Here is a 22746-nt window from a genome sequence, read left to right on the forward strand (position 1 = left end):
ATTTAAGTGTTTTGAGGCCTAGCAAGGTAAAAACATGTGTTTTGGGTTTTTTCCAATTTTTTTCCCTCCTGACTTTGTTAAAAACTTGACATTCTTCTAACATACTTCATAATTAGTATTCCTTTACTGGGGATATGAAGATCTCCACCTGTAGCACAGAGATCCTTTTATACCCCATTTTAGTTTTTAAAATGGTGCAGTGTCACTCTGGGGGTGCTTGCTCTTGACCACATATGATAGGATAAATTGGGATCACTGTCTGCTCTTCCTGAAATGCACTGACTGGGATTTTGTGAAAAACAAATATGCTTATAGGGAGTCTTAAAATATTCTGCTGCAATTTTCACTTAAGAAACAACAAATCCAAAATATTCAGTAATGAAAGTTTATGAAAGAAGCTCACTGAGAATGTATTAACTAAGATATGAAAGCCATTTATTCCAAAAAAATGCAGTGGTGTCAAATCACATACACAAGCCAATATTGTGCTACAAAGACCAAACAACTCTAAAAACAGACATTGGAGTGTTCACATGTCAGAGTACCTGAAAAGACTGCTAATAAAAAGGAGTCCGTAAAGTATTCATTTCCACTTTCCTTATGTGGCTCCTGGATGAATGTCTTTGCCTAAGTTAGCATACAATGAGCCAGAGGTAGAGTCCCAAGTAAAGCATCTAATGCCTCAGGGCTCCAGTAAAAACCCTTTTTCTCCCTAAACAAAAGGACAGTCTAGCCTAGCGTTTTCTGTATGACACTGAAGTAAAGTCTCTTGCTTGAACAGTACGACATTTCCAAAGAGCATTCGGCAGTAGTCTAGAGATTGTGCTTTGTTGAACCGTCTTAGTTTTCCTCACCTTCAGATTCTGATTCTAGGAAGTAAAGAAAAAAGGGTAAAATGTTTCATCTCCATGAACAGGTCTCAAAATGACAATTACACAGATATGCCTTTAAATAGCAAAAAGACACTGTCTCAAAATACAAATCTATATTTGCCTTCACATTTTCTAGGAGGGAAATGTCAGATTGTATGAAGCAGATCAGCAAGAAACATACTGCAGCGTATAATTTCACTTTCTAAATAACACTACCTCAATTTCAGATTTAAATAGTTTTAACCTGGAAAAAAAATAACCCAGCATGTAAATAGGACCTACCTGACATGCAAGACAAATGAAGTCCAATATGCAATGGATAAATTTTAAGAACAGAATTACTAATCTGCTATTCTAATCTATAAATTGAGGCCGAGTCTGGAACATGAAGTATAAATTAATCGTTACCATGGTTACTGAGTGCTAACAAAGTTACAAGTGTTACTACACTCTGAGAATGCATCAAATGTGAAACCTTTGTTAACAGCATGCTCTAAAGACACCTACCTAAAAATCTATATGAAGCAATATATCTACATCCAAACAGTCACCTAAAATCCACTGAAAGTTTATGACAGTCCTTTATCTCTAATTGATCTTGGAGAAAAATGCATGTTGTTCATGCATATAAAGTTTCAGATCAAGCTTCAAGAACATGCATACCATATTTATTCTTTTAGATCTTGTATGTGGTATTTAATTAATCCACTGTTACTGTACTTACTATACTGAAGAATAATGGGAAGAAAAAATACTAAGGCAGATATACAATTTTAGAAGTAGAAGAGGACAGAGGGGGATGTGAGACTACAGACTGCAATGCAAAATTTTGGTTAGATCCAAGTTTAATGTTCCAAGATACAAGTTAAAAAGGACTATCTTTCAGTCTTTTTAGCAGAATTGCTCTAATGCCATGTGTATTACAGGATATTACATATTTCCTACATAAGATCCTGGAGGGGACATGGGGAGTCAATAGTATTTGATATCTTAGTACGTCTGTGTATAATGCTGAGGACAAATCAATAGCTCTTACAAGAATGAAGAAAACCCAAACAAATTATCAGTTTGAACTCTGCAAAAGAAACAGTGGGCAAGTGAACATGCAGAATTACATTCCTACTAATCCACTATTACTGGATTAATCTTCAAGGATTAATGTTACTGGATTAATCTTCATCTCTCATTTAAAATCAGAAAACAAAAAGTTTTCCCTATGTAGGCCACCCTGAAGAAGGAAATCTAGATCCACAGGACTGTGCCTTTATTTTGCTCACTATTATTCCCTTTTTTAACCATCACTCAAGTCCCTGTGGTTTAAGGGTACGCATGGACCTAAAAAAAATAAGTGATTTTTACATGTGCTAGTACAATCTAGCTAGATGGTTAAAGAAAAGACTACATTAACAGCATGGGCTTTAGCTGTAAAAACCCTCCAAAGACTCTGGGTAAGTACTCTAGTTATTAGCACATGCTAAAGCACATACTCTAGCACACTACCACTGCCACTTCACTGCTACTGTAGCCCAGTGGAGCAATTCCAATACTGTTTCAGATGCTAACATTAGATTTTCATTTTCTAGAATTGCTCTCTTCCTGCAGGCACAGTGTTATTCAATGAGTGGAATAGGAAAGACCTCAGGAGTTCACATGGACACAATTATCATGATGATGGAGTAGTTAGTTGTGCCTGTTTTTTAACATCTAAAGTTCCAGGTAGTTTGGAACTGGTATACTCAGTCCTTTACTATATGCTTATACAATACCAAGCACTATAGGGTTGTGTTCCTGGCTGGTTCAACTAACAAAGAGATGCTTATGTTGATCTGCCAGGAGACTATCAAATATCGTAATTGAAATGAAACTGTACCTTCTTCAGCATTTTGCAGCCACTCAACAAATTTCTTCATCTGGTCAAGAAAAACACTTTTGCCTTTAGCAACATGTGCTTCTTTGTACCACTTCAGTATAGCTTCTTCACTCAGGACATCAGCTATAATTCAGAGCAGCAATTGAAAGGTTAGCATATATATTTATAGGTTAGTTATATATTTATAAGATGCAAGACCTTAAAGAAAAAAAATAATACAAGTTACTTCAATCACAGTGAAGTCAGCACTGTATTTGAACTCCACTTCATCAACTTCCTGGATACTAAAAATCATGGACTAAATATAGACATTGGATTTATGACACATTATAACCTGCCTGACATCTGACTCCCCAGGTATCTCTCTACTTATTCATCCCCCTTCTCTCTCTCTCTCCCCCCCCCCCACCCTGTCTCTCATCCATTGACTCCTCAATCTACATGTTCATTGACTGCCTGTCTTGTATGCATACCAGCCCAGCCCCTGGCTTCTTTACTTCTCATTCCATCCAGAAAGAGCACACACCAACTGCTGAAACTTCCTTAGCCTGATGAAGGGTTTTTGAACCCAAAAGCTTGCTTAATAATTGTTTTCCAACTATTTAAGTTGGTCTAATAAAAGATATCAGATTCACCCAAAGAACCTTGTCTGCCTATGTCCTTAGATCAACATGGCTACAACCTACAATAAATTTCAACTACAGAATACCAATGCTTGTTAAGGAATCAAGTTGTCTCAAAACTTAAAATATATCAGACAAGTATATGTTAATGATGTGCCTCTAAAGAATTCTTACTTTTGTATTCTTTTACTGTAAGTGAAAAAGTATAAGTAAAACAAATAAAAGGCAGTTAGTGAAATCTATCTGCATATCTTGAACACTTGATTAGTGATCTACAGAGCTATGCATAGAAATTTGAAACTGTTCCAGTTTAAACTCCTAGACCTTGAAAGACTGCCCCTTCACCCCTCTAAAATTCCTATCCTAAAAAAAGAAGTTCATCTCATTCACAGCTGATATTATTACTGAACATTATTCTGGGACCCATTCAAAAGGACAGTGCCCCTAAATTTTTTCTGTTAAATGTCAAAAACAACTAAATGAGGGGAAAATGAGACATCAGGCTGAACTGTCTTTCAAAACTGAAAAAAACATCTTGCCAGAATTCTCCATTTCTTTAACCTCTGATGATCCAGCCAAGCCTTATATCTGAAAGAGACATAGATCTGTGATCCACAACGGTTTTTGGGGCCACTGCATAACACAGGAGGAGCCAGAACAAACTCCCCTATCTATCTGTTATCCACCAAAAATGAAATCACCATAATCATTTGGGTCAAATTAATATCCCCTCATTCATTCCTTTTAGCAGCATGTTTCTGGAGGTGATGACTTATATAAACTCCAACACTTCTTAGAATAACAGGGAGATGGGACTTCTAAGGCCATCTCCACACAGCTGGCATCCTCCTGCTGAAACATCACCATTGGGCGATCTGGGCTCTATGTATGTATGAGACATACATAGGTTTTGCTGTGGCACAAAGTATATAAGCCGATACTGGTTTGAATAGAATAAAAAAAATGAAAATGTGATGTTTCCATGTTACATAAAAGTTGACCCACCAGTCCTTATTCTAGCACTAGCCTTTTATAAGCAATATACTATTAATTAATACACATTTAGAATTACAAGTCTCTATAATATTTAGATGAAATTTAAGACAGATTATGAATTTAATTTCTTCATGTGAAAAAAGTATCCTAACTGTATACTTCAATATACTGTAAAGTGCTTTCATAATTAAGAGACTTAGCTGACTATATGCCCCAGGTTCTTGATCTGTAGGTTGTAACCTTTGGGTATAGGGGATGGAAATCAGAAAAATTTCACAGGGGTTGAGACTATACTCTGTTTCTTTCTGCATGTGCTGAACTGGAAAAGATGGAGTCTGAAAGCTTTATGGCAGCACTAACAACATGGAAAAGATTGCCAATCCAAGTTCCTGCCTTATAGCTTACAGCTTGCCACATAAGCAGATGCCTAAAGTTAGGCATGCGCCCAAATGGTGTTCTGAGTTGATATTAGAAGGATGGTAGATTTACCATAAATAGATAGCTTATTGTAACAGTCCAGCAGTACAACCATTGGGTAGATCTAAATCCAGGAGCTGTAAGAAGAAAAAATGCCAAAGAGACAGAGTTATGTCTACATAAAATTTGCACTGACAGAGAACCCTGGGAAAGAAAACCTTCACTACAAAAATGACAATCAAATCTTTCCTTTCATTATTGAGAAATAATATTTGTTATGTATTCATGCTTGCAGTGTTTGTAAGATATTCACCTGTGAGTGCAGAAATGCTCAATTAAGCAATAAAGAAGGACAGGGTATATTTAATCATACCTCTAGGTAGCTTTGAAGCAAAGGAAACACTGAGGGTGATTTATTTTATATTTAGTGATTTCTGATTTTAAAAAGATGATTAAGAACACACTTTAAATGCTGCAGCAGTTTTGGCTAAACTTTTAGGTTCATGTGGGTATACCTCAATATCACATCAACTCCAAGTAATGTCAACTCTGAAGATCTAGGGAGCTGGTTTCCCTGCAGCTGACTTTCACTCAAACCACCTACTACCAGAGCCTCAGGGTGACATCAAATCTGAAAAGGAGGGGTCCCAAAGTAGACTATACAAGGATTTGTCTTCACTGCAGAGTTGTGAGCAATTCTGAAGTTCTAACTCATGGACCCTCTGCTTGCTAAATTCAAGGAGGCTGTGGTTTAACATGACTTGCCTGGCCTGTTAGAATACAGTCTATGGCAGAGTTTGTCACCTGCCACCACAATCACACTATGCAGTATACCTTCTGTGTTGCTTGAGTGTTGTTTTGCAATGTAGCTACTCTCATCTAAACTGGGCTAGCTGAAGTTGACTCTGTGGTGAAGATAAAGGTTTAAGCTTTATTATGAGTAATGTTACAGTTTAACTCAGAACACTTGCATTTCTCTACTGTGTTCTTCTCTACTGTGAAAAGTTTGTAAACTGCCTTCCATTTCCTAGAGGAGGTAGATGGATCCTGAAAATTCATTAGAAATGATCTATTTTACTTCATGAAAATTATACGTTCAAGATGTGTTTCTTTCAAGTAAAGGATGCATAGTCTGCAATGCTAAGGTGGTGGTTCTAATCTGTTCATTGTAAATGCTCCATAACTGAGACAAAGGCAGAATTAAAATCATTAGCATCCTTTGTGATCCTGCTCAGATGCATAAACATGAATACTTCTCTTGCAGACATTCCAATTTCTCCCCTGCTCTTCAGGGATCTCAGAATGTGTAGTTGTGAAGACTGCAAACAAAATGAAACAGGCATCTTATTCTCTGACAGAAAGAACAAAGTGATCACTGACTTAACCAAGACTCAGATTTCACCTAGGCACTCTATTATAGAAAAATTTCAAAAGGAAATGCTATGGAAGGGAGGGTGTGTTCAGTATACAATACAATATTATTAATGTTCTGTATTTTCCTACTACAGCTTTTACAAGGATAGATTGAAAACTTATATCATCCTAAGTATCATGCCTGATGAGCACAGGGAGGGGAGAAGAGCAAGACAAGCAGACAGTGGTTTTGTTGTTTGGATTTACTAATTTTATTTGGGGTCCTTTGCAATTAAAAGATGCAAAGAAAATGAGACATGTTCTGCACTGTTGTATGCTTTTCATTGATAACAGTTTAGATTTTTCTCATCATTGAGGTCAATGGCAATGTCCAGGATTTCTTGTAATTAGATGCCTAGAGTCATAACTTCTAACAGGCCCTGTTTATCTTTGGTTCCCTTATAGTTTTTAAAAACTGGAAGAGGTTGATATTTTTTTCTGGTCAACTGACAGTATATCAGCAGTTTAGAAATCTTTCAAAAACACACATCAGGTCAAATAGCTTCTAAATGCAACCTGTGTTGGATTAGTAATGAAAGAGCCTTAGCTGGCCGATCATGTGCATAAAGCAGAGTTCAGGAGGCATTATACAAAGCAAGCTGAAATCTTACTTTCACAGTTCCCTGAATCTAATGCAGCTTTATTTTTAGGGCTGGCTTAAGTGTTTTATCTAATTGATACTGGGCTGCAGGGCAAAAAAAAGCATGGGCACAGAGTAGCAAAGCATATTCTGGCTGTACCCTTTTTTCTCCACTACAACAGCAGCAGTGAGAGGTAACATTTTCCATGGGCCTATTATAATAAGCTGCATTATAATAAGATTGCTTTTATAGGTTACACTAGCAGTGAAACAGAACTGCTATACTGCTTGAGAAAATCTGGCTCCATCTTTTCATGTTAAAAATGGAATAAACTACAGGAACAACAAATCCGCCATCTGTGCAGGGGTTGGACTAGATGACTACTGAGGTCCCTTCCTATCACTGTGAATCAGACTAGGAAACCTTAGACTTGATCTTCTAATTGGTAAGGAAATCATGTGTTTTTGCTGGTGTGGTAACTTGCTGGTATGGTAACACAGTAAATGAAATTTCCAGGTTATATTCTAAGAAAATCATTCAGATTTATGGGATATTTTATAATAGAAGTGGGGGGAAAAGGATAAAAAATTAGGATTTGAATTTACGAAATCTTTTATGCCAATACATGCCCTCAAAGAAATTTTCAGAGGCAAATGTCAGTTACGTACTTAACTCCACTGACTACTGACCATTTATGGCTTTCCAAACCCACCTCCCATCCTGAATATTACTTTTTCAAGTGAGGCACTCCAGAGTAGCAGGCTGTGCAATAACCAGAAGAGTTCTGCTGGATTATTTCTTTCATTTCCAAGCCCCTTCCAGGAGTTATTCCAAAATGCCTGTAGAAATTCAACTCTGCTAGAAAAAGATGATCACAGACTGAAAAATTTCCTTCGTTCCTGGCCCAGCTGTTCTACCTGATGGAAATCAGTTATATCAGAAGACAGAATACTCTCTCTTAATTAATCATCTTAGCTGATAAGGCTAGTGGATTCATCCAGTTATTAAGCAATAAGCAGACATACCCTGTCACCAATGAAACTATACGATGAACAGGCTTAAGCCTCCAAGACTGTGATGGAATAACCTATTTCTGAGAATAGATCATATGTGCGCTACTCCAACCACTGAAACAGAAATAAGTGACACACTAACCATACAAAAGAAATGACCAAAGGATATAAAATATTCAAAACCAGACTCCAATATGAACTAGGACACATGGCTGGCTTTACAGAATCTATCCTTGGCCCTCTATTCTGTGGGTAGAAAACACCACAGAATTAAATCACTTCCAGGAAGCCAGAGTGTGGCCCACGCAAGTAGAGGCTGCTATGCGCGCTTCAAATCCTAAAGGGCTGTGAGGCCTCCAGCACTATTAAGTCTCTGTTACTCCAGCCTGGAGCCTATTCCCAACCAAACACACTTAACGGCACGATTGTTAATGTACTCAACTGTGACCACTTACATTCTGAAATGGACCCAAACTAGTATCCTGTAAGCAAGTTTCATTTGTTATGAGTTTACACTACTTTTATAAAGGCGTGTCTATTCAATGCATTAGTCATAATAACAATTGTACCAAATTCTCATTAACTCTGTTGCTCACAGATTCAGATTTTGGCAAGGTTCGTGTAATGGATTTACACAAGCTGAAAATGAACCTTATGTAAAGCTATTCACATCTGCAGCATTTAACTTGCATAACAACATGCACAATATGTACAGTGTTCATTCAGCATACACAGTGTGAATTAAAAGATGTACTAAAAACACTACTTGCATGTCAAACTCTCTCTTAATTTTTCTAAACAGGTGCCTGTAGACATGTTGCGAGGCTGCTCTGATGTGCTGTAATTACAGCGTGTTGGAGCAGACTTGATTAATTGAGTCTGCTGGAGTGTGGTAACTGCCACGCTCCAGTCAGCCTCTGAGGCTTATGCATCAGTGTCCCTGCACTTCAAAATGGCAGTGGGGGTACTTGAACTAAAGCCTGTTTGATGACCTTTAGTTCAAGTGCCCCACCATCATTTTGAAGCCCGGGGACACCGATACATAAGACGCTGCAGCACTATAATTAGAGCAGCTCTCAGAGCTACTCTAAAGCGCCCTCCCCTGCAGCATGTGTAAAAGAGCCCTAAGATTTCCTAGTACTTACTTAATTTCCCCCCCTGAATTATTGGAGCTACCTTCTACAAACATAAAAACGGGGATAAATATTGTTGATCCACTTATTTCTGTTCTCTGATAAGCAGCACTTATAATCCTCACTTGCTTGTTTTCCAAAATATGCACACATGCAGAATATGAATGAGAAAAATCAATCCTCAGTTCCTATTCATGTTTATCTTCCACCCCCACCCCCAACTATTTATAGTAAGACTATCAGAACAAACTGCTTGGCACCCACCCATCACATACAGTGCAAGTCTATTAGTTTCTATGACAACCTGATCTGAAAAAACTTACTAGCAAGCCAACTATATCATAAAAATGAAATTCTGAAAATAACAGTCTCTCCAAGGCCACTGGCAGATGTTACAGTAGTTGCATGATTGGGGCCCATTCCCCAAACTGCGTGACCTGCTATGCCACATGTGCATGGCAGGCCACTCAATTCTGGCAATGGGGCATAGAATTCCTCAAACCTCAAATGCACAACTGCCAGCGCTTGGGGTGGAGAGGAAGCACCTGCAGTTCGGGAGTGGTAAGCTCCCTCCTCCTCAGCTGCACCCCACCTGTGCATGTGGAAGTGGCAGCCTCCAGGTCCCTACCTGCTAGGCACGGGTTCTAGGAGTGCCCAGGACTGCAAAACAAGCAAGCATGCAGCTGGAGCTCCCAACTGCACTTGTGCTTTCTAAAGGTCTGGAGAGCTGTGAGCCAAACATTAAGGAGCCTTTCCCTGACGTCAGTCACTGCCCTGGACCTTTAAAAAGCAGGTGGGCAGCAGCTGAACACCTACCCACTTGAAGCTCCCTGGGTGCTGGTAAGCACAACATTAGGGAGCCTCCCTGATATCAGCCTCATGGTTTCCCCCAGAGCCGCTAGGGATCAGGGAGTTCATACGAACAGGCATCCATACAAACACCAAGGGATGGGAAAGCTCCCTCATCCCCAGTTAATCTACTCGCCCATTTAAAGAGCCACCTGGTGGTAGCAGCTGGGGATGAGGAAGCTTTCCTATTCCTCTTTAAACCAGCGCATGCAGCTAAAGATGGGCGGAGCTCCCCCATTCACAGCTGTGTGCCTGGCATCCTCCATGGACAGAGCAGAGGGCAGCTAGGTTCAAAACCTGTAAGCTGCCTCTAGGTTGATCCTGCCAGTTAGGCAGGGGGCAGCTTTGACTCAAAGCCCAGGGTTACTCAGTCCTGTCTTCTGACACTCAGCTGAGCATCAGGATTCAGGACTGGGAAGCCACAGTCCTGGTTCAATCCCCTGTCCAATCCTCAGGATAAGGCAAGGAAAGGCTGTGCACCAGACCCCAGAGATGCCCCATACCGGGGACCGGCATCCTTAAAGAGCCTTTTAAGATGCCGGGGTCAGGTGAGTCTACATCCTGATGTGGACAGTCAGCAATTGTCTCCATCAGGACCCAGGCAACTTTTAGCCAGGCTTCAGATGCAGAAGTGCCCAGATCCCGATGCTGACAATCAGCTATCGACCTCAGGATGATAGGGCATGTCACACATTTAACGTACAGTGTCATAGAAAACCAGCCACAAAGATACTCCCCTTTTCGGAGTAATATCTTTGTGACTGGTTTGCCATTTTATAGCAGCAGAAATCTGATGAATAATGTGCCATAAATAGCAGCATGTCACCATTAACACAATAACTGTGGTAGAAATAACATGCCCAAAAACCAGAAAATGTCTAGCTGTGTTCTGACCCTCCTTCCATTAAAAGCGAGACAAATTTGGCCATTTACTTAAATGGAAATGGGAAAACACTTGTCAGGAAATGAAAAGTAAAAGACACTGTTTTCTGATACTGAGATGACACTGACCACCACACTATTTAAACAGCTGGGATGCAGGGGTGGAGTCTGAAGACTCATCCTATATAAAGGGCTGCTCCCTACTTAGGATTTCAAGCAGGCCTAAGCAATTTTAGCAGTTCAATTATTTAGCAGTGTGACATTTAATAATATCTTAGTACAACAGAACCTGGATACCACTCAGATCAGTTGCTAATCCCCGCGACATATTTGAGGGTTTGTGAAATAAATTGTGAAACTGAGGGATTGTGAAGCAAACAGCTTTCTGAGACTTCTGAAATGCTCCAGCAACTGGCTGCAGGTTATTTTAAATGGCACTGCTTCTCTGGTGAGTTGTGTGGGACTACTACTAAGCTGCAGCTGAATGGAGAAGCGGTGCCCTTGAAGCAAAAACCAAGCAAACAGCAGAGCAGCTTGTCCTTAATTTGGCCACCAGCTACAAATTAAGTGGACTGTAAACCACCCAAATATAAATAATCCAATTCTTCTGTGCATGCACCAGTTCAGACAAGATGAAATACTCATTGTACATCATGCTAAACTGCATATAGACTTTTACCTTTGTAAAAGAGTACCACTATCTTCTGAAAGGCTTTCATGAAATGGATGTTGTCATAACAGTATTCCTGAACCTTCTGGAGAAGAATGAGTTCTGATTGGCCTTGAGTGCTGAACACAGCAAGCAGGGGTGCATATTGCTGAAAAAGAAGCAAGCACAAGGGAAAATGCTAAACTTTTATACAAAAGAACTGGGGCCATTATGCATGTGTAATGACTTTTGCTTTTGTGAAGAACAGTTTTTTTTTTAACAGAAAATTAATATAATAGACTGACAAAGAAACAACAGTTGATTTAATTCCCTTTAATGTAATACTTAAAGAGAAAGAAAGTAGCAATTGCTCGTACAGAGCTAGAAACTCCATTTTGTTATGCAAACATTCTTTTTCTCTGATCCCCCATTCTCTCAGTTAACTGCATTCCCTTTTTCCTTCTTAATCACCAAGTTTACCCTTCTTTCTCCATTTCCTCTCCCCTCATTTGAGGGGGGCAGAGAAGTGCATTTGAACCTGTATAAAAAATACTGGGACCACTTACAAGCTCAAGCATTTGTTTTAAATTTAAGTGGTGTTCTGGATTGGGGCATGGATATGCAGCACCTAGCAGTTCAGGGCCCTACATGAAACAAGTTTCCTTTGGCCTACAACCATTTCAGAGCTATTGCTTGTATGTCATTACATAAATAAAAAAAAAACAGAAGTAAAAATTGTAATGACTTGAAAATTTGGTTCAGTGTTTCTTTCACAAAACTGATTCATCAGTCATCTACTGCGGGGAAGAGAGAAGAAGTAATGCAGTAAGCACAGTAAGAGCTGGGTGATAGTACTTTAAGGTTCTTTCCAAGTATTTTTTTTTAAAGATTTGATGGGCTCTCTCTCACCCTGTAATGATACAAAAACAACTCCCAGGACTTGGTTAATGGAAGCAAATAAAATAATTGTTTTCTCCCTGGAACATTCTCAAGCTTTCAGTAACAGGTCAGGTATCAACTGCGTCATGTGAGGCACTCGAATCCTTCCCTCACTGACCATTCAGAAACTCCCTACATTTAATCAGGCACAGATGTTGAAGGACAATACTACATTTAATATTATTAAATAGATAAAATAAGCAACACATTAAAAAAGTCAGGTAAAATCCAACATCATCCAAAGATGAAGAGTCTCTTGCTGATATGTAAATACTAGGGAATGTATTTAGTTTGAAATGGCTCTTTTCTCATTAAAAGGGATTCCTTGATCCTGTCAGCACCATCAATTTTATTTTTTCTCTTACCCAGTGACTGACACAGATTTATGGTTTCAGTTCTCAGAAGTCACTTAGGAGCTTGAAGCAAAATGACTTTTAAACAGGTCTATGACACTTATTTTTAAAGGGAAGTTAGGAATCTGTTTTCTGGAATCTGGGCTCTAAACAATTAAGTTTGAAAATATTGCCTCATCTTTTTAATTAAAAAAAAAAATCAGTCAGGCAAGAAACAATCATATTATCTGACATTCTATTTGAGGCACTGCCTCACATAGCTCAGCAAAACTAACTCTGCATAGTTGCAAGTTACCAACAGGTTGGTATGACATCTGACTAGTCTTTTGAGTCAAGAAAGTAGGTTTAGATGCATGCACCACACACAAATCTCTCAAGGGGCAAATAATGTTACTTGTGGGGAAAGTTCTACTGAATCAATGAAACTATTCGTATGTAAAGATTACTTATATGAATAATATTTGTAAGACTGGGCTCCAAGAAAGCAAATCTAACTCATGATATATTGACTATGAATTTATCTCTTGCAAATCTTAGTATTCTGAAAGTTGCTCACTGACAAACATGGATTGCAGTCCTAAATAATACAAACCTAAATGTCTAAAAGAGCTAGAAATAGTTTAAAGAATGATGCTGTAGCTCTGGTGATAGAGAAATTGTGCAAGAGGCAAGGATGTCTTAGGGTGATATCTTTTATTGGGCCAACTATGTAGTTGGGATAAAATTAGACAAGCTTTCAAATGCAAGACTGAGGAAGAATGTCTACATTCTATAGTCTATATTTGTGCTTGCAATTATTCTCTCCCAAGTACAGGACTTTGCACTTGTCCTTGCTGAATTTCATCCAATTGTTTATGGAACATTTCTTCAGGCTATCCAGGTCATTCTGGATCCTAGCCCTACCCTCTAGAGCATCAGCAACCCTAAACAATTTAGATCATCCACAAATTTAAGTGCGTACGCAATCGCATCATCCAAATCACTTGTGAAGATATTAAGACAATAACAGAACCGGACAGCCTTTGGAGAACCCTACTCAATACTGCAAGTAGGCATCGTACCACTGATGACTATTTGTTGAGCATGAAGATCCAAACTTACAGAGCAGAAGAAAGTACTGTATTTCATTAGCTTGTTAACGAGAAAGTTGTGGGAGATGGCACCAAAAGCTTTGCTGAAGACAAGGTATATCACATTCACTGCTCCTCCCCCATCTGCAGAGCCTGTCATTTATTGTACAAGGAAATCAGGTTGGTCGGGTATGACTTGCTTTTGGTGAATTCATGCTGGCTTTTCCTGATCACCTTGTTCACCTCTAGGTACTTCACAGTGGATTCCTGCTCCATGATCTTTTCAGGTACGGTCAGGCTGACTAATCTGCAATTCCTTGGATCCTCCTTCTCTTTCTTAAGGAAAAAAAAAAAAGCACTATATTTGTCCTTTTTCAGTCATCCAGGACTTCACCTGATCTCCACAAGTTCTCAAAAAGGACAGCCAATGGTTCAGAAATTACCTCAGCCAATTCCTTCGGTACCATGGGGTGCATCCCATCTGACTCTGCTAACTTAGAAAGCTTCTAGCTTACCTAGCTTCCCCAACCTGTTCTGCCACTACTCTAGGCTCTTTGTCTCTTTCCCCATCTGTGCTACCAATTGCTCTTGTCATCTGGTAGATGCCCCTATTTGTGAAGGCTAAAGTACAAAGGCATTAAATACCTCAGCCTTTTCTGTATCATCTGTAACTGGATTGCCTTCTCCATTCCTCAAGGGACCAACAGTTTCTTTGATCTTCCACTTACCGTTGATATGCTTGTGGAATCCCGTTTTTTGGCCTCATGTCCCATGCCAGGTACACCTCAAGTTGTGCCTTGGCTTACTAATTTTTCTCCCTGCATGCCCGTATGAGACTCTCATACTCTTCCCTAGTAAAATGACCAAGTTACTACTTTTTGTGGGATTCCTTTTTGAGTTAACTCATTGAAGAGATTGCTGTCTAGCTAGGCTGGCCTCTTGTACTTCCCATTCTTCCACTGCATTAGGATAGCTTACTCCTGTACCCTTAAAAGGCCTCCTTAAAATTCCTAAGTTCTCCTGGATTCCCCCCACCCACGCATACTTGCCTGCCAGCAGATCCTTCTCATCAGTTCCCTGTGGTATGCTAGGGTCTGCTTCTCTGAAGTCCAGGGTCTTTATTCAGCTGCTCTCCTTCCTGCCTCCCCTTAGGATTTTGAAGTCTATCATTTCATGTTCACTGTCATCCAAGTTACTTTTCACCTTCACAGTTTCAACCCTGTCTGTGAGCAGCAAGTCGAAAAGATCTTCTCTTCTAGTTGGCCTCCACCACCTGTACCAAAATTATCTTCAATACACTCCAAGAATTTGCTGGACTGCCAATGCACTGATGTGTTCCCTTCCCAGCAGGCATCCCGATAATAAAAGTCCCCCATGAAAAAATCAGGTCCTTCAATTTGGAAACACCCATCAGTTATTTAAAGAAGGCCTCCTCCATCTCTTCCTCCTGGTTTGGTGGCATATAGCAGACATCTACCATGACATCCCCCCTACTGCTCTCCCATCTGAATTTTACCTAAATGCTTTCAACAGGTTGACCTTCCACTTCATACTGCACCTCAGAATGTATGTACATCTCCTTCATATATAGGACAACACCTCTTTTTTCCCCCCGTTTATCCTTCCTGAAAAAACTTAGACCCATCCATGACAATAATCTTCTCACAATGTCTCTGTAACCCCATTTACATGGTAGGATAATTTACACAATTCCCTCATTTGTAACTAGGACCTCCAATTCTTGCTTTTTAGACCCCATACTTCACACATTAGTTTTTAACATCTTGGATATCTAACTGATTAATGTGGAAGTGCCCGTGCCTATCCCATGAGGCGCATCTTAATGCTTCCATGGGGCCTTTCACAGTCTTGGTTCTTTTGCAAGTGGACAGTTTGCTTCCAGTTATACCTGGAACTAGGGTAAGGGCAACGACTCGTGCCTGCCACTACTTGCTCTTCTATGCACTTTGGAAGGAGGTCTTATTCTCTGTGGGTGCTGTACTTAGCCAGCCCTGGCGCTGTCTTCTGGTGCTTTGCCTCCCCTACACCCCACCTTACGCCAACCTCGTAAGATCTCCAACAGATGTTATGAGCACACAGGCTATGCTTGCATATCCTGCCTTCTGAGGTAAATAATGTATATGAAACAAAGCAATATGGAACTCAGAATATCACTCCGGGACTTAGTTGTTCTTTATAGTTCTTTAGCCTCGCAAAAACCCCTTTGTATTTTAGGGTTCATCTGTAGTAACTGTCCCCTGTAGGCCACTTTGGTCCACTGTACTTACAGTTCTTCTCTCTTCTCTCCTAGGTTTAGCATCCTAAGTCAAGTCCCAACCTTCCATCCCCGATGGCCAGGACCAAGCTAAGGGTAAGTCATTTGGCTCCTCCAAGCCACTTGGGTGGGTTTGCCGCCAGCTGGCTGCCTTCTACCATTTGGACCTTGCTCCCAGTCCTCCCATCTCTCCGAGTTGGGCTCCTTTTAATCCCAGTGCGGGGTTCTGGCCCTTTAAGTGTCAGCAGCATGCGCTTATAAAGCGTGACCATGCTGGCGCTGGTGTTTCCCCGGTGCTTGCTGTTTCTCCTGGCACTGCTTTCCACTGCTTCTCCGCCACCTCACGCTGACTCGACAGGTAAGGTCCTGCTTCCTTGCCTTCTGCACCGCTATAATTATCCTGTCTTTTTCTTGAGACACTGCTACGGCTTCTGCTTACTGCTTCCCTTTACCAAGTTATCATCCAAGTTACATCCAGACTTGTCTCCATCCCTTAGTGAACCTAGTTTAAAGCCCTTCTCACTAGCTATGCAAGCCTATAAGCAAAGACACTTTTTCCTCTCTTTATCAGGTGGATCCTGTCCCTTGCTAGTAATTTCTATTCTTGGGGCATCACCTGTGGCAAAAGCAGCCACAACCCCGCTGGTGACACCATTCATATAGGCACATGTTGATCTCTTGGATGCATCTGCTCCTAGCTGGCCTTTACCTTTGATTGGAAGGATCGATGAGAACACCACCTGAACCCCCTTCAACCTTATACCTAGCACACCCATGTAGTCACTTTTGATTTTCTCAAGATTGCTCCTGGCAGTATCTTCAGTGCCCACATGGGATAGTAGCCAGAGGACTAGATGAGCCTTGGCAACTTTTCTATGACATCTCAGATGTGGACTTCCAGAAGGCAGCAAATCTCCCAAGCCAAAAAGTCAGGCTGGCAGATGATTACTTCCATGCCCCTCAGAAGGGAGATGCCAACTGCCACTGCCTATCACTTCCCTCTTGACAGTAGTAATCTCAGTCCTCCCACCCCTAGGGGTACATGGCTTGGCCTCTCCTGCCAAACAAGTAAGGTCTTTCTCCTATGATTCAAGAGCTTCATACTTATTTTTACCTGAACAGTCACAGATTCAGAAGCATACTGCCTACTGCCACAGGTGACAAGCTGTCAGCTTTCACCTTCCTAAGTAAGCTTCTTCTGTGTCTTCTAATGCCTTCTCTGACTGTCTTTCTTCCATGATGCTGGAGGTCTCTGTACATCAAGTTGATGAAGGTCTCATGCTTGCAGATGTTTCTGAGCTTATCTACCTCCTCCTACAGTTTCCTTACCTGATTCCTGAGAGAATCCAGCAGAAAGCACCTTGTGCAGCCCAAGCACTCCCACTACCTTGCTTCCCCTTCCAAGGATGTGCACACCCCAGTCCCTGCAAGGCTAGTCCATATCCTGGACAGAAGACTCGGTGGTCAGTGGCTATGCCTGGACAAAGCCCACAGATACAGGAAGAGGAAGAGCTGGTAGAAGCAAGGGATTTTGCACTGAAACATCTTTCATCCTATCAATTCTTCTGCTAGTTCCCCTTCCTGCTTTTCTGCTGCTACTTCGTAGAGCAATTCCCTATTCCTCCTTTGTCTGCTTCTACTCAGCAAGCTTATAATGAAGTAACAGTAAGAAAGTGGGTAGGCAAACTCCCCCACCGAACTCCTACTCAAATTTCTCTATTTGCTGGCCTGTTCACTGGCCTTGGTGTCACTGGTTCCAGTCACAGAACACAACACTATACTGAGGATTTTTTGGGAAATGGCTATATTTCCAGCTCAATACTATGAAGGAGTCTCACTCTCAGTTAGCAAGTCATCAGTAGAATTATGGCTGACTAATTTGAGTGTCTCTTCTACAATTCTTCCAAATTCAATGGCAAGTACTAGCTATATCAAAGTGTCTTTGTTTTGTTTTTAAATCTCCTATATACTTTTTATTTCAGCATAGGTTTCTTGTAATCTTTTGAAGTGATCTAACATTCATTGATATTGCATTATTTTGGCATAAATACATTATTTTGTCACCATATGGTAGTACAGGACAATATTCCCCGTGCATGGAAGATGATCTAGGATGTTATACAGTGTCACATTCAGACAAATTCTTCTAGATCAGTCCTTCTCAACCTCTTTAGACTCAAAGTACACCGGTCCCACCAGCTAGACTCAAGGTACTCTCTGAAAAATGCCAGCTCTTATTTTTCACTCATTTTTGACTATGAAAAAGTAATAGAGCAATTTTTCCATCACAAAGCATTCAGAATGACTATATCAGGTTGGAATACTTTTAACAAAGTGGATTCAAAATACCTGAGTTCATCTTGTGAATCATGTATATACACCTAACAGTGCTAAGATTGTGTGGCACCTTGAGGCACCCTTAAAGGATCTCAAGCATCCCAGGGTGCCACAGCACCATGGTTGAGAATCACTGATCTAGGACTTAAACACGAAAAAGTTTGATATCTGTCAAATACATACACGTTATACTTAACCCTCTTGTCTCCCTGCAAACATACCTTTAGATGTTTAAGTGCTTGTTCAGCAACCAGTTCTTCTTTCTTGTTCCATTCAACAGCATTCATTATACAGGTCCACAGGAGTCCAATCACTGCAGGCTCTGGCAGATCATTTCTCTTCATTTCCTCTTTCACGTAAAGCACTACCTGGAGGAGAAAGAAAATGCTGTCTCCTGCAACATTTCCAATCACCTAGAAACCATTCTGATGAAAAAGCATTTTGCAGTGCTTTACCAGTATTGCAATGATGTACAGACAAAGCAACAAGAAACAAAAAAACAGAAACATTGCAAAAGGAAGATTTGTCAGATGCTGTTTTAGCCGTGTCACTTGGTTACAAAGAAATAGAGCAGTTCCTATCTAAGTATACAATGTATGGATTCTAAATGAAATGGAATTTATACTGGAGCACTAAAGTATAATTAACTGCAATCAGATACAGAATGTTTCTCAATTTCTTTATAGTAACACATACTACACATTCATTTTTAAAGTCTTTAGTAAGGGAAACTAAAGCAATTTTAACAATTCTTTACAACATAGGACAAACCCCTATTTTAGGGAGGGGGGATGCAGATTGAAAATAATACTGAGAACACTAGAAAACCCTACTGATGTAAATATATTTTGCTATAGTAACTGTTCATTTAAGCCTGAATACAAAAGCAATAGCATGAACATGCAAGTAAAAGTTGGAAAAAACCTCTCCACCTCTTTAATTGGGCATTCCTGAGAGAGACGTTCTTGTAACTCTTTTTGAAGCTCTTTACGAGTTCCTAGTGACTGCTGGACTCTGAGGAAGTCCGAGAGCTCTTTTAGACCTGCATCAGTGAAGTACTTGGCAAAGTGTTCCACAGTCTGCCGGTTGGCTGGAAATAGTTCCTAGAAAACAGAGAAGGTATCTGTTAAGTAGATAATCAAGTATGTTTAAATGGCAAAAGAGAGGGGCAGAACTGGCTAAAAATGCACACCAAGGACTCAACTTGAAGATGAAATAATGTTACTGGTAACATGCTTCAAAGAAAATTAATGTTTACATTAACTCTGAAAAAAATCCATACTGAAATGTTATATTGGCCTGCGTTTAGAGATCATTAAACACAGCGGGGAAAAACTAGTTCACGTTTTTTTAAAAGAAAAAGCAAAAAACGACCAGTTAATTACTGTTAAACACATAAATATTGTTAAATAAATGAAAATGCCTTCATCTTCAAGCATTTCAAAACAAAATTCTCAAGTAGCCTTACACAGATGGAAAAAGAAACCTCTTTCTTTCTTTGTTCTTGAAGAGTTGGTACAAATGTACAGACAGTAAAGGCATCATGCAAACTTCAGTTAAAAGACCTCAATGCATTTCTTCATATTTACATTTTGAAAGAATTTACTTACCATATACTGCACGAAGGCTTATTTCTGACTACTAAATAAATGCAAAGTTATTTAGCACAAGCTTAGAATAAGACTTATCCAAAAAAGTAAACCATTAGTAATAGTTAATTCACAGAAGAGTCGGGGAGGGGGGGGTGCAGAAAGGTTACTACAACTAACACCTCAGACTGGCAAGGACCAAATGACCTAATACACTTTAATTCCCAATTTCTGTCTAAAACAGTGATTCATGCTCTGGATGACAGGCCTAACAAGGACAATGAAACAGCTTAAGCTATTACTTGAAGAGAAGGTTAAGAGGAGACTGGACATAGTCTGTTAGTATGCATACTGGGAAAGATGATACAGTACTATAAGGCTCTTTAATTTAGCAAATAAGAGTGCAAGATCCAACAGCTAAAAAATAAATAAATAAATCAATGAAATTCAACTGGCATTAAGATGTATTTTAACAGTGAGGACAATTAACTCAAGCAGATTGCCCAGGGATGTGGTAAATTATTTTTCACTTGGACTCCTTAAATCAAAGCCAGATGTCCATTTAAGAAGATGCATTCTAATTTAACCTTACACTACTTGGCTAAAAACACAAGTTACTAGGTGAAAATTTCTGGCTACTACTACACAGGAAGTCAGAGTAGATGATTACAGTGGACCTTATAGCTTTACAGCCTATAAATTCAATTAAGTCTTTGGGAAAACGCAAGAAACCAGGAGCATTAGATGAAATGCAATCTAATATTCCATCCCATGGGCCCACCTTGCTGAATGAATAATTCAGAATATTGCTAGGAACCCAGAATACAGGCTCGAACCACAAGGCCAACCTTAAAACACATTGCCCCTAGCGTTCTGCAATCAGTATTATAGGTTCATTTATTCTACCAAAAGACTCATTTGTTATTTTAATAAGTTCTACACAAATTAAAATAGAATGCGTGAAGTTGCAGAGTTGTAATTCGTTTTCGGAAATGCACTGAGTACACAAACTACTCTATGTTCACTCAAGTTCATGAAACTACCCACCTATCTCAATAAAGGAAGTGAACATGCCAAATGCACTGTGACTGGTTAGTTAGTCGATCACTATTAGTAGGGCTGCAGTGGACAATAAAGTCAATTTATCCTAGAGGTTCTGAAACCAAATTCCTCAGACTGCTAGAATGTCTGAGGAAATAAAAGTTATGGTCAATAAAATAAAAGTTAATGGAATTTGATACTCTAGCACTGGTACAGGTAGAATAGCTTTAATTTTGCCATGATTCAAAATATTAAAAAAAAAAAAGTGAGTATGAGTGGGTGGTAACATACATTTGACAAGCTAGCACATACATTCTCTCTCCTTTTCCATAAGCAGACAACAGAAACTAACAGAAAACATATGGCACTTACAAGCAATCTCTTGTCTAGGTTGGCTTTTCTTAAAGCAGAGGTAACTGAATTGGCATCTTTCTCTGCCATCCATGCTTTAAAAAGCTTTACTGCAAAAGATGCTGCAATTCCTATTCAAGAAAAGAAAAAAAAATATGATCAAGAACCCCTGTACACACACTCCAGCAGCTTTTGATATGAATTAGTTACAAGTATTTTTTCTTAAACACACTAGATTGTGTTCTGACACTTCACACTGACATTTAGCTATGCTCAAATCACCTTAAAAATCCTGTTCTCCCCATTTGTATTTAACTACTGAAATTCTCCCCAGGGGGGAGGAGGGGAAGAGGGGATTTGGTAATTTCCATCCTTCCTACTCCTCCCCCCCCCAACCTTGTCAACTTAAGAAAAAATAATTAATTCTGATTAAAGCAAAATAAGATAGGTTTAAGGACAAATTTACCTGTCTTTCTAAAAACATGAAAGATAAATTAAACAAAACAAAGAAAATTTGATCGCCATTATATAAATCTCTTACATGGTTTATTTAAAACCATGGAATTATGACATTTTCCCTTTCACAAAACCTGATTTACACTGAGCATTGCCTATAACAACTACAACCAGGATCAAAAAGTGCCTATTAAAGGAGTTCTGAATAATATTTTATCAAAGGCCTGATCATGGTAAGGGGCAAACCACCTTCCACTGTCAGTGGCAAGTGTAGGTAACGAGCACGTCACAGTAGTCATAAGAAACTTGTAGGATAAGGCTCCAAAGTTAAGGTCAACAAACCTACTGCTCTAGAATTAGCTGAAGTTAGTGATTAATTGCAAGTGAAATATTACTTTATACCTTATTGGTTAACAGCTCTTAGCAGTCTCAGTCCACAACTGCAGTTCCTACATCTCATATTAATAATTTTGCGAGCCAGTAGAGCATCCAATGCCTCATCTTTTTCTCTCTCATTTCAAAATAGCCCAAACCTTTAAAATCTAAATAGGACATAACTGGGAAGTCAATAAGTGAGACTTAATTATTCTTTGCTAATTTACATATACTTATGTTCTCTACTCCAGAAAATATAGTTTATTCACTACAAAGGAAAAAAAAAATCACACACAAACATTTGTTTTAAGTTTTTTGTCTATGTGAGCAGTTATAGATAAACTTTAATCCCAGAGGGAAATGAATTATTTTTTCTAGATTTCCAACAAATGTGCTTTGTTAGGTTTTCCAACCTAATTTAATAACAACCAAAATATAGGTGTGAACTTGCAGAAACTGCTAAATGGAATGGTGAATAATTAATTCAATTCAGAATCAGACCCAGAAATTTTGCTTTTCTTTCTTTTCTACTTATGTATAAGGCTCCAAGTTTAAAAGTGAACATGACAAAGTTACACAACTGAAAGGTTAGTGTCACTATTCAGCGGTGATAGAGTTGTCTCTAACAGGATTTTAAACTAACAATTCACAGCTGTAATTTT

At 39.4% G+C, this 22746-nt stretch overlaps 1 protein-coding gene across 5 annotated transcripts in view; it reads right to left on the bottom strand.

Moving 5' to 3' along the window:
* Positions 1–418: 418 nt before the first annotated feature.
* Positions 419–22746, bottom strand: part of BZW2 (basic leucine zipper and W2 domains 2) — a 104831-nt gene continuing 82503 nt past the window's right edge. For 4 of the 5 annotated variants that reach the window (XM_019497807.2, XM_059728953.1, XM_059728951.1 and 1 more), the window contains 6 exons: positions 21275–21384; positions 19205–19375; positions 18494–18640; positions 11329–11467; positions 2743–2865; positions 419–869 (listed from right to left, as the gene is read on the bottom strand). In XM_019497807.2, the coding sequence (XP_019353352.1) occupies positions 841–869; positions 2743–2865; positions 11329–11467; positions 18494–18640; positions 19205–19375; positions 21275–21384 (719 nt within the window). In that variant the 3' untranslated portion in view covers positions 419–840. Of the gene's footprint in view, positions 870–2742; positions 2866–11328; positions 11468–13691; positions 14934–18493; positions 18641–19204; positions 19376–21274; positions 21385–22746 lie in introns of those variants that run through there. The other variant, XR_009462634.1, reaches the window with a different exon arrangement.

The sequence above is a fragment of the Alligator mississippiensis genome, chromosome 5 (assembly GCF_030867095.1).
Source record: "Alligator mississippiensis isolate rAllMis1 chromosome 5, rAllMis1, whole genome shotgun sequence".
Lineage (NCBI taxonomy): Eukaryota > Metazoa > Chordata > Crocodylia > Alligatoridae > Alligator > Alligator mississippiensis.